The sequence below is a fragment of the Salmo salar genome, chromosome ssa01, assembly GCF_905237065.1.
Source record: "Salmo salar chromosome ssa01, Ssal_v3.1, whole genome shotgun sequence".
Lineage (NCBI taxonomy): Eukaryota > Metazoa > Chordata > Actinopteri > Salmoniformes > Salmonidae > Salmo > Salmo salar.
In genome coordinates, this window is record NC_059442.1 from 28,014,306 (window position 1) to 28,026,529 (window position 12,224).

Below are 12,224 nucleotides of genomic sequence, written 5' to 3' on the forward strand. Positions count from 1 at the left end.
AGCTTAGCGCAAAGACAGAATGGAAGTTCAACAGCAAAATGCATGAATTTGGTGCACTTTGAGATGAACATTGAGAGATTAGATCATTGAAAGATTAGATATTTTTCAGGTAACTTGCACCTTCTCACAGCAGACACTGCAGGTGCTCAATTAGCTGCTATTGTGGGTCTCTGTACTCTGGAACACATATCTATAGTGTATTGTCAAAAAGTACTCGACAACTTCAAATATAGGTCTCTGTGCGGTCTGTGTCGTCTGGGGTTTTTCTCCATCACCTATTCTTCTGTTGTTGTCTCTGTGTCTTGTCTGGTGTGTCTAGTTTGAAAGGGCAAATGCACTTTGGCCTCGTTTTAGATTTGACTCATTAAGAAATGTTGGCGGTCATGTCTGAATTCAAACGTGAGTAAGTTTCGGGGTGTGGCTTGATGTGGGTGTCTCGTGTGTTCGCAGGTGGGAAGAGTTAGACAAATTATTTCGCCTGATCGCTTCAGCCGGCTTGCGTGCGACCTGACTGACTTTGGAAAGCCTATCTCCAGGGCTAGTTAGAGATGGTCAATAACTTACAAATGTAAATGAGACAATATGTTCATGTTGCACACCTTTAAGTTTGATGATTACTTGTGTGCTGCCAGCTGTGGGCAGGATTGAAACAAAACCAACCTTAATTTACGTTGTGATGCAGTCATGACCACAAGTCTCACAAAACTGTTTTGGATGAGACTGATTTCATGACCAAAATTATCCTGACTCATATCGAAGCCACATGCTGTTTTCTAAAGGAGAAGTTGATTTTTTAGGGCCAGTTGCTCTTTAAAGTTACTGTATACTGACATGACCAGGGCATCTCAACTGTAAAGACAAATTCAAGTGTGCGCATAACACAACTCTGAACACGACAGAGAAGAAGCAACATAGCACCTAGGCTATATGAATACAAAGAAACATAAGCCCCCCCAAAAATGTACCTGTAGAATGGATAAGTTATAAGACCTCGTCAGTTCTACCAGCTAGTGTGAGGTTTTCAAATGACACAACATTTGAGGTCACATAACTTAAGGGCCTATGTATTTTCAATATTCTGTTCACTTACAATCTAAAACACTAAAATGGCCATCTTTTCTCCTCTTTCTGGCTGCCCTCCCCCATCCCTTCAAAGTTCAAGTTTGTTTATTTTTCATATACACATGAAATACTCAGTGCAATGAAATGCTTACTTGCAGGTTAACCTCTCAACAATGCAACACTTGAAAAAGTAAGTAGCTAAGTGAATAAAATAGTAACAAAAATAAATGCTCAATTAAATAATTTCAATTTAATAAGATTTTTTTTTTTTTTTTTTACAAATAGTTACATAGCCTATTTGGAAATAACAGACATGAGCCATGCATGTTTACCTGTAGAATGGAATAGGTTATAAGACCTCTATGATTCACTTCATTTAGCCAGTTCTACCACCTCAACATTGCTAATTTTAAACAGGGTTAAATATGTTGTAGTAAAGTTCTGCTTCAGTCCACAGGAGGGCACTGTGTCACTGTCAGAAGATATACTTCAGTTAGAAAAACGCTCTCGTCTCTTCGGTCTCAGCTAGCCAACCAGTCAGTAGCTACGTCACTACAGAGGCTTCTTGCAGTGCCTGCTACCGACTAGCGCAGCACATTGTATTGTTTATTTCTGTCATTAAAATGTGTCAGTAAAACATTTTCTTTTCATATCAGACAAAACATTTAAATAAAGGTTTGGGCCTGGAACAAAAACATCTGGGCCCACTGGTCAATAGCATGACAACTGTGAATAGACCCCTGTGCCCTGCGCTCAAAACACACAGGAAGAGAGAACCAGGGAATCATTACGAAGGAGAGAGAGAATGTGTTGGAGAGCACATAATACACTGTATGGAAAAAACATGATCTCTCATTTTACACAATATCCTGTGGAATAGATCTATAAAATGAATAGCGTATTCAGACCCGTTGACCTTATCCACATTTTGTTACACTGTAGGTCACAGCCTTATTTTAAAATCGATTAAATTGTTGTTATTTCCCCCCTCATCAATCTACACACAATACCCCATAATGACAAAGCAAAAACCGGTAAAAAAATTATATGGTCTGATGAAACCAAGATTGAACACGTCTGGAGGAAACCTTTCTGGGTTGTGGTACATTTCTAAAAAACTATTTTTGCTTTGTCATTATGGGGTATTGTGTGTAGATTTTAATACATTTTAAAATTAGGCTTTATTTAACGTAACAAAATGTGGGAAAAAAGTCAAGAGGTCTGAATACTTTCTGAATGCACTGTAAATCATCTGCTGCTTAGATGAGATATTGGGTACTGGGTAAGGATGAGTATAATGTTAAAAGAAAAGCAAGCTCTCTCATTAAAGAGGTTGAATAATACATTTCCTAATGGTCTAAAGCCATACATGGGTAATCAGGACAATGTTTAACAAGGTATTGGACGAAGCTGTGATGAGATTAATAATAAATTCTGCTTTTACTTTCATAGCCAAATGCAATTCGCAAGCTCTCTGCATAGATGATATCCCTTTGTTTCTCGCCGCCTCTCTCTACTGTCTTCTATTTCTTGTTCCTGCGTGGGTGTCCATGTTCTGCTGATGCCCCACAGATTATTATTCTGTGTGAAGTTCTGATTGGTGCAGAGGCATGCTGCCGTCACATGGGGGTAATCAAGTTGACTTCATTTGGACCCGTCGTTAAGACACTGCTATTAACCTTCTGTGTTGTCCTGACAACCAGGGAACAATCACAGTGAGTCAATTAAACAGGACTGCTAGACAGACTGATAAACAGAGAGGAAATCTAGTTTGACAAGAACTGACAGTGGAACAGAGGTGGTGTCCATTCACTCATTTTATATCTATTACTATCCTGGAGTGGGGAGGGTAATCCTTCTGCATATTTATAAGCAGTATGAGCATGGCGACATACTGTGCTAGAGAGAGGAGAACGAGTAAAGTCTATGCATCATGTGCATATGAATGTGAAGGCTTGTAGGTAGAGTAAGTGGAGTTGTCAAGATAGAGGCTTAGCTTTTTTTGGCTTTCTTTTCATATCATACAACTTCCTCTATTTGGGAAGGATAAGAAAGTGTACTAAAACGTGATACTAAACAATGTTTACTATCATGGCATCAGAGATAAAAATTAAAGGTTGAGATTGTCGTAGCACTGTAGTGTGCGTGCGCGAACATACATGTATCCCTGTGTGTGTGTGTGTGTGTAAAATATATATATATATATATATTTCTGTGTCAGCAACATACCATCCACATGACAACATTAATGGCGAGGACCGTGGGCACCCCTCCAAAGGGCAGGCCTTGCAGGACACTGCTGCGGGAATGGGAGCGGTAGCACCTCTCTGCTGCAGTGATGTTGTCCTCCCCTAGAGAGTCCAGGAAGCCCAGCACATCCAGCTCCATATCCCTCTCATCCAGAGGAGGCGCCCCCGTCACAAACAGCTTAGAGTCCGCCATGAGTGAGCCTCGGCCTATGTCTCAGGGGCTGAAGTCATACAACCACAACTGAGAAGAGAGAAACAGTAAAGTGATTAGTATTGAAAAGGTATGCAATTTTAAAGAAGGAAACAACAAATAAGCTTTTAGTTGGACGGTGAACACCATGTGTATCCTGTACATACAACTAATAAAAATACTGCACAAAGAGGATCCCTCCAATGCCTTCAGGCCCACGTGACATGGCATTGACCTTGGTCTGTGTGCCTACACACAACACATTTTATCTGGAGGTCACAAGGACCCGGTGAAAACTAATAGCTTCCATCAATCCAATGAGATAATGTTTGGCATGTGCTTCCTTCATGTCGCTTGTCGCCATAGTAGTTTGTCCTTTCCATTCACCCCAATAAAAAGGCCTATTTGTTAGTCTGATTCCAGAGCCCCCCCCACACATATTAAACAAGAAGTGACTCCTGAAACTGTAACCCAACACCCTCTGTAGAGTAATTTCTATCCTTGGGGATATTGCAGTAAGTGTGCATATCCAATAGGCTGGATGTCTTACTAAACAGCACAGCCATCATCTGAAGTATCTTCCCAGTGATAAAAACAGACAACCTGTCAAAACGCCGTAGGCTGTCATCATACCGAAGCTCATTATTGTTCCTCTCTCAGAGAAAACTAAGCCGTAAATCAAACATTCTGGTTATAGTTGATCTTAAAAACTAGGATAGGTTTAACGTGTGCCTACGCTATTTTTCACCCCATCAACAGTCAATCATGGCATTTATGAATGGTGAAACACCCACCGAGTGGTTATCAAGCTGTAATGATATTCCCTGGTCTTGTCAGCAGGCCATGGCAGAGTGATGCCAGTCCTAGTATCACAAGCGTGTGGCTTTCACCATGAGCTGAGTATGACGAAGTCATGAAGGTCTATTAAAAAGCCATGCATGGCCTCTATAAAGCCGTGTGAACGCAGAGCAGCAGTGGACTGGAGCGCCATGTGGAGATAACGAGCGGCCGTCAATCTTCACTGGCCCACAGACAGACAGGAAGTGGACAGGTCACATAGCCTGGCTGCTGTGAACAATCGAGTGGGGTAGCCTACAGATACAGCTTCATTCTCAGCAGAAAGACGTGTTAAAGAACCACAAATCAGGAGATGAACCGTTTGACCACAGGAGCAAAAAAATATTGATTAGAGTATGCACCACAACACTGCTTCCAATACATGAGGTGATGTACACTAAACTGGTATTGTAAAAATGAAGCAATTCATGATACTACGTAGCTTAGAGGCTTTTCACTGTGTACTCAACTGATCCATGAGCAGCTTGCTGAGGTAGAGTTTATTGACGGCATCTGTGGATTTCCCTGGGTATGGATGAGAACACGGATAAGCACATCACTCACGCTGCTGTGGCCTCGGTCAGGGTCTGAGCAAGCCAACTGCAGCTACGTACACTCCCAAGCTCTCTGACCAATCAATACAAGACCATCTCTTAGCTCTACAGTATTTCTATATACTTTTCACTCTACAAATGGCCACAGTAAAGTCAATATCATCATCATCTGAGCCCCATCTGAACCTTGCTGTACTGCAAACTCATACTTAGACATGAGTAGGAGACATTTTTAACAAGGTTATGCTTTCATTTTAAGGTTCCTCAGCCCTTGAGTCAGTTATTTGCTGCAGTAAAAAGGCAGCCAAAACTGCAGACAGAGCAAGAAAACGCTATTAGGCATCCAAACATTAATGGACTACACTTATGTGATTTGACTGCGTCAATGACATCACTTCCTGTGAATCTAGGGCACTTTACAGTATGTGATGTCAGAGTACACCATGGGGCGCTCGCTGTGCAGATGGAGAGCTGGAGCAACAAGCAGATATTTCCTGCAAGCGTCAGCGGGCGAGCTGATGAACTGCTAGCAGATGCAGAAATCAGAGATTGATGAGATTTGAAAATTACATTAAAAGCTATAAAACCACTAGGCATATACTTCACACTGGGCGCACTCATGTAGAGAGCTATCTGTGAAGAGACTGGTTTCAGAACATTGTGCAGCATCTGCCTTCCGCCCAGAGCATCTGGGTTTCGCTGAGGACAACACTGGGAGGGAAGTTCCCATGGATACAGGACCAAATCAGACCCAACACGGTGTCTCTGAGGAGATGCGTTTGTACACTAGTGATCGAGTTTGCCCTCCTCACTGTCCCAGCATGCCATATTCATTATCTGTTACATTTTACATTTTAGTCATTTAGCAGACGCTCTTATCCAGAGCGACTTACAGTAGTGAATGCATACATTTCATACATTTTTTTGCTGGCCCCCCGTGGGAATCGAACCCACAACCCTGGCGTTGCAAACACCATGCTCTACCAACTGAGCTACAGGGAAGGCTGTTAAATGAGTGTTCACTTCCAATAAGAGTCCTAACCACTTAACTACAGTACAGCCGTGCACAGTAAAAAATAAGCTTACTACAGACTTGAAGCAAAAGCTCTCTTCCAACAAGCAATACTACCAGAGACACAGTAATGTGATATCAGAAAGGGCTATCCAACAATGAACACTGCTGTTTATGCAAACACAAACAAGATGATGGAATAACACACAAAAGCCCCACTGTGGCCCAACCTATCAGTAACCAAAAGCACAAGAGAGACTTGCATGACATGTATTAAAATGATATTTTCTATTACTTTAGTGTATAATGGTGATGCTCTATCATACTAGTTATAGATGAAATGATAAGGATAGAGAGGCTGGTGAATATTACAGAAATTAAATATAACCAATAAGCATTCACTAAAAAGACAGCAATGTGACTGCATCACTTGGTGAGCAAGTGTAGACCACAAATCTGAACGCCCATGCACAGGGCGAGATATACAATACACAGGGAAACAGCCCGACAATCTAAGGTCGAGTTACTCACTCTCCAACAAATAAGAGCGTAACATGCTGTAGTTCAGGAAGATCTGCATCGGCTCACTGAGACGTTCCTCCCCTTCCCCCATAGCCACTTCTTGCTAGCTATAGCACCCATGCCCCCCCCGCCCCTGAGTCATCAGAGGTCTGGATCCTGCTCCTGATGTGAAGTGTGACTCCTCTACTGTACTGTACAGAAGCTCCACACTGCAGGGCAGGATGCTGTGGGTTACCCACTGTGTCAGGTCATGGGGCACTACAACCAACTTCGGTCTCAAGCAATGCGACTCAGCAGAATACGCTACACTGTTTTGTACAGTACTACACCCCACCCCTCAAAGTCTCTCTATTTCTCTCTCACACACACACTCACTCACGTATGCACACACACACACACACACACGTTTCCTCACAAACAAACAAACACCCACACACTCACTTTAAAAAAAAGGCAATCAAGTAAAAATGTACAAACATTTTCCTAAAAGTCCTTCCGATTCTGTTGCCTGCTGTGGGAATATTAGAGCCTTGGGTGTTCTGATCGTTCCTCTGATCCTCATTCCTGAATAAGAACAATGAGCCAATGCAGCAGATTACAATCTGGATTTTGGCTCTGGCTCTTAAAGTGCCTCTCTCCCATGACTGGCTGGCAGGCAGTACTAGGAACAGAGGCTCCACTGGCCAGATCATCAAACAGTGGATGGGCAAAGAGCTGATCCTGAAACTTCAGTTTCAGGCGAGGAGGCAATTTAATGAAGAGCAATGCTAGCTCAGACCGGCTAATCTGCTCAATGCACCAGAAAAACAGCAGAAGTGGATGTGTGTGTGCGTGCATGCGCGTGCATGCGCGTGCATACGCACGCTCGCTCGACTGAGGTTTTGCTGCCATGATGCTCAGAAAAATACTTTATACAAACAAACCATGAAAAGGTCAATCTGGGTAACACTAAACCTGCAATGCAAACAGTTCAATGGGTCTGCTTCTACCCATTATTCACAACCAGGTCAGTCAAATCATTCTCTGAAAACCATTATCTGCATCTCTGACCCACAGCTGTGTCATCCCAATTAGAGTACCCCTTCAATAGGTTATTGTGAAACACAATCAAGCCAGCAAACAGCACATTATGTTACAAAGGCCAACTGAGGTAGGCCTAGTCCATGTTTGTACCTCAGGATACTGATTGAAAGCAATTTTCAGTTGGAGTGGGTGTAATCATGGCTGGTTTTCTGATCAATGTTTCTGCCAGTGCATGAGAGGAACACACTAATGGTTACATACACACAATGATGCGAATATTTAGGTTAATATAATAGTTTGTTTAAAACGTTTACATGCTTTGTAAGAAGTACAATTTCCCTAATAATCTTGTCTACTGATGGGACTTTTGATAAATGCAGAAATTTGCCAATCAAAATAAACGTTCTACCACAGTGACCATGTTATTTTTGAGATGCTATTTGATTGTGGTTGGAAACTATTTATAAGACGAATACTTTCAGTCGCACATGAGAGGGAAGCTTGCGCTATCCGGTGCTGGCACATGCGCAGATCAAATACACAACTGGAATACCGATTAAGCTGTTCATATGTCCTAATAAATGGAAACATTGCTAAAAAAAAAAAAAAAAAAAAGAGTAAGGTGTTTACATGACTAATGCCACACTCGGCCTTCTGCAATAATCAGTTTAATATCGAATTATTAGTAGGCATGCCATCAATCTGATTCAATCATTAAATGAAGTATAACAAGGAGCAGAGAGTGATGATGAAGAATTCTCACAAAGCAGCCAACGCTTCTGAGGTGTGCTCAATCAATATTCCTCTTATAAGTAAGGCTCTGATATACAGTGGGAGTTATGAACAGGCATATCTCACTTCTAAAGAGATAAACAAAAATATAGCTGCACATGACAGTGATGACAATGACAAATGCTGTACATGTTGCAAAGGGTCAGCCCATGGGTAACAACAGTGCTGAAACATTTTGGCGGCAGATCAAAGACATACTGCGCCAAAGAATAAACTAATTCTCCTCACCTGACTCCATGCAGTATCTGACATTGCCTACCGTATTAAATGCAGGTAAAAAAATCTATATAAAGAGACAAGGATTCATGGACAGTAAAACCTTCTGTCAGACCTGCTTCAGCGAGCAGATGTCACCAGGGGAAGAGAGTCCTGTCATGGCAGAGAAATTAAACATAAAGAATGTGTGAACTCAAATTGACTCAACCACCTTCGTCACCTCGACAGCTGTCTGTCACTCTGGGATAAAAGGACCCTCTCCGAGGGCTTGCAATTAGCATAAATAAAACAATAGCAGGTCCAGAGATGCTGTGCCGTCTCGCCCTGCCACTGTTTGTGTTGGGGGGAGTTGTTTCCTTTTCATGGAAAAGACTACAGCTGGGAAAAGAGATCGATCGAGATATATATATATATATATATATACACACACACATACATATACACACACCTCCCATTCTCATGGTCGATAAGCTACAATCACTGAGGTGAAGTCAAAATGGGATGAGTCTTTGGTGCCATGAATACACTAGAATTAACAAAAAGAGAAAGATGAGGAATGTTCAGAATTTGGTTATAAACCTCAAATTTACGATTCTGATAAATTGCCTCAGCATTTTCTATCATGTAAAAAAAGCCCTTCAAATAGCCACTCTTAAAAAGCCCCTCTCAATTCACTGTATTTCTAGTCCATTGAACTATCAACCAGCCAGTGACACCCTGCTGACATGAAAGCAGGGCATGCCGTCAGACCATAGGACTCACCACTCCCATCCTCCCCACAGGCTACAGAAATGTTCCGAAGCCCCCTAATTGAAATGAAAGAGTAATTTTGAAGCACACACCAAGACTTCTGGGGGTGGTTTCTGACATCGCTCCCTTTTCACAGGTCAGAGTAAAGCCCTCCGATAATCCTCTCAAATTAAAGAATTGAGATGAGTGAATTTGCCATATCAAAGCAATGGAGCAGCAGAGCTCTGATAACAGAAGGATGTGATATACCATGACCAGCATCACACAGCTAGTGATAAAGACTGAATCTAGCCCTAATAGCTCCCATTATGTTAATGGTCATTAGTTATGCAATTTCATTTAAAGCCATAAGACTAATACTGTAGGTTCTATTGGAAAAGGCAAAAAGCTGTTATAAAGCTAGTTTTTATGTCTGCATCACAGTTGGTTTAGGCCTGAGCAGTTCTGGTTGTCTGCAGACCACAGGCTACTGAGGAACGTCCATCTGTCCATAGAGACAGGGGGAAGACGGGGAGTCCTTAAGAGTCCCAGCCTGGAGGAGGCGAATGGGATACAATCTGCTGTTCCGCCTGTTCTAAAGTGGGGGTGGAGGGGGGCTTTCTCCTTATTTACTACCTTCTCACTCGTTCTCTCATACACAAATGCACACACACTCAGAATGGCTGCTGAACTGACTTTTCTGGCCAAGGCAGCCTCTTACTGAAGGCTGGGTGATCCATAACGTGACTGGGGTGATGACTGCACACACTGGCCTTGCTCAAACTGAACACCTGTTTCCTGTTTGCACTGAACATGCTCAGTAGGCTCCCTAAGGAGCACTGTCACTGTGTGTATACCCAGCCTGCTGTATAGACTATGCCATTGATAATTATGGCCAGGCTGGCAGTTTAAGTAGCTCTCATTTTGTAGGCTACAAAGGAAGATCATTCACGCTACTATAAAAACTAGAGGCTACTTATATAAACATCTAGATATACTGTCTTAGATTGGAATAAGAAACAGTGGCGATAGAACCTCATAACACATTTCTGTTGAGAGTTCTGTTCCTAGTCAGTGATGTCTAAATCAAATCTGCCAGACATCAAGAGATTATGATCAAACAAATGACATATTTAAAAAAGGGCACTGGCAAACAATCTCATTAATGTTTTTAATCAACACAACTCACATATCACCCATGTAAACAGGCAGACAGATGAATTACATGGATGAAGCCAATTAGAGGCACTGAGTAAAACCCACAAATCACAGGCTTCTCTCCGAGTCCCACAGTTCAGAACTAGACCAGGCCCCAATATGAGGCCTAAACCAGTCTGAGGCAGAGGGGTCAGTCCAATACAGACAGCATAACCCTGGGCAGTAGGGAGTCATGGCACCTGTGAGAGGGTAATATAAGTATCATTCTAAAGGCAAATGTGAGGTAGATACATGACACTGTTGGTACATGTCTATGAGGAAAAGGGATATATTTGATGTGAGAGGAAGTTTGAGTAAAAATAGGGGATTTACGAGAAAAACACATTTCTGGTTTGTAGGCTTATACTATAGGTGTTTGTACCTCCCCTCTGTCAGTAATCATGCTAACTGTGAGTTGGAAGGACTCCCTGAGGACCCACAATGAATAGTATGGATGCACCGATATTACTTTTTCGGCCGATACCCAATATTTTCCTTGCCAAAAAACAAAACCGATATTAAACATTTTACGCATTCTAGTACAGTTAAATAGTTAACACACAGTGGTCTAAGGCACTGCATCCCAGTGCAAGAGGCATCACTACAGTCCCTGGTTTGAATCCAGGCTGTATCACATCTGGCCGTGATTGGGAGTCCCATAAGGTAGCGCACAATTGGCCCAGCGTCTGTTCACGTCTGCTGCAGAAGCAGTTGATTAGCTTATCTCTCGAGTCAATTGTTCGAATGGCACTAGGAGTGTGTTCATGTTTCAAACATGTTCTCAAATGCCATTAAAATGGCAGCAGCGGTATGAGAACTAGCACATTCATGAGCATGCAATACGGCTTTCCTCAGTACGAAATCCTCGTCGACCCACTGCAGTCAGACTCAGCATGCTCATGGGGCTGACATTGCTGGTCCAAATGTCAGTCGTGAAGCTAATAGCAGTGACACCCATAGCAAGTAGCTCATAGATGTACGTTTCAACAATACTGTGTAAATCAAGTAGGGCAACATCTGAAAAATAGTGTGTACCGGGGCTTGACCAGTTGGCGAAAACCAACATCATCCACAACAGAGGAAGGTTGATTGTCAAGGGCAATGAATTCCATTATCTCGGCGTTAATGGATTTTGCCTTTGAGTTTTCTCGCTGGAATTTTCTTACTCTTTCAAATGACTGCTCGACTTGAACTTGTTAAGTTGTTGGAAGTGTGCACTTAGTATTTTTCTGCTTTTATTCTGTGTAGCACTGTATTATTCATGGCGTCATTACGTCATCTACTTACATTAGGTATGCACGTCAGTTTTGACATCGCCGTTAAACTAGACATCGGGCCGATGCCGATCTTGGCATTTTTAGCTAATATCAGCCGATTCCAATATGCTCACCGATATATTGTGCATTCCTATTGAATAGCATGAAACGTTACAGGGAAGCTATATGGTAATTAGGGTTGCACATTTTGGGGAATATTCAGAGGTGGAAACTTTCCATGGGAATTAACAGGAATATGCAAATTAATATTAATACCACTTAAATGTAGATTTTTTTTTTCATTTGATATATATACCATATATGGAGATGGAAACATAAACCTTTTACCTTATAAGTAGACATAATTGCAAATTATTAAATCCTTCCTTCCAATATAATAATTTTTTTAGTTACAAATTGAACTTTAATTAAATGAGTTGACTCGAACAACAAATGGGAATATTGAATGATCCCAATGACCCATCGCATCTCCCAGAAATGTTTCCAACATACATGATAGTCTAGAAACTAAAGCTTTGGTTGTCTTCCTCTCAGGCTTCCATGTCTTCTCCCTGGACCTCCTCC

General features: G+C 41.9%; 1 protein-coding gene across 1 annotated transcript in view; it reads right to left on the reverse strand.

Moving 5' to 3' along the window:
- LOC106593351 (calcium permeable stress-gated cation channel 1) overlaps positions 1-12,224 on the reverse strand; it is a 36,546-nt gene that overhangs the window by 17,076 nt on the left and 7,246 nt on the right. The window contains exon 3 of the mRNA XM_014184710.2: positions 3,292-3,552. Within this exon, the coding sequence (XP_014040185.1) occupies positions 3,292-3,504 (213 nt within the window). The 5' untranslated portion in view covers positions 3,505-3,552. The remainder of the gene's footprint in view (positions 1-3,291; positions 3,553-12,224) is intronic.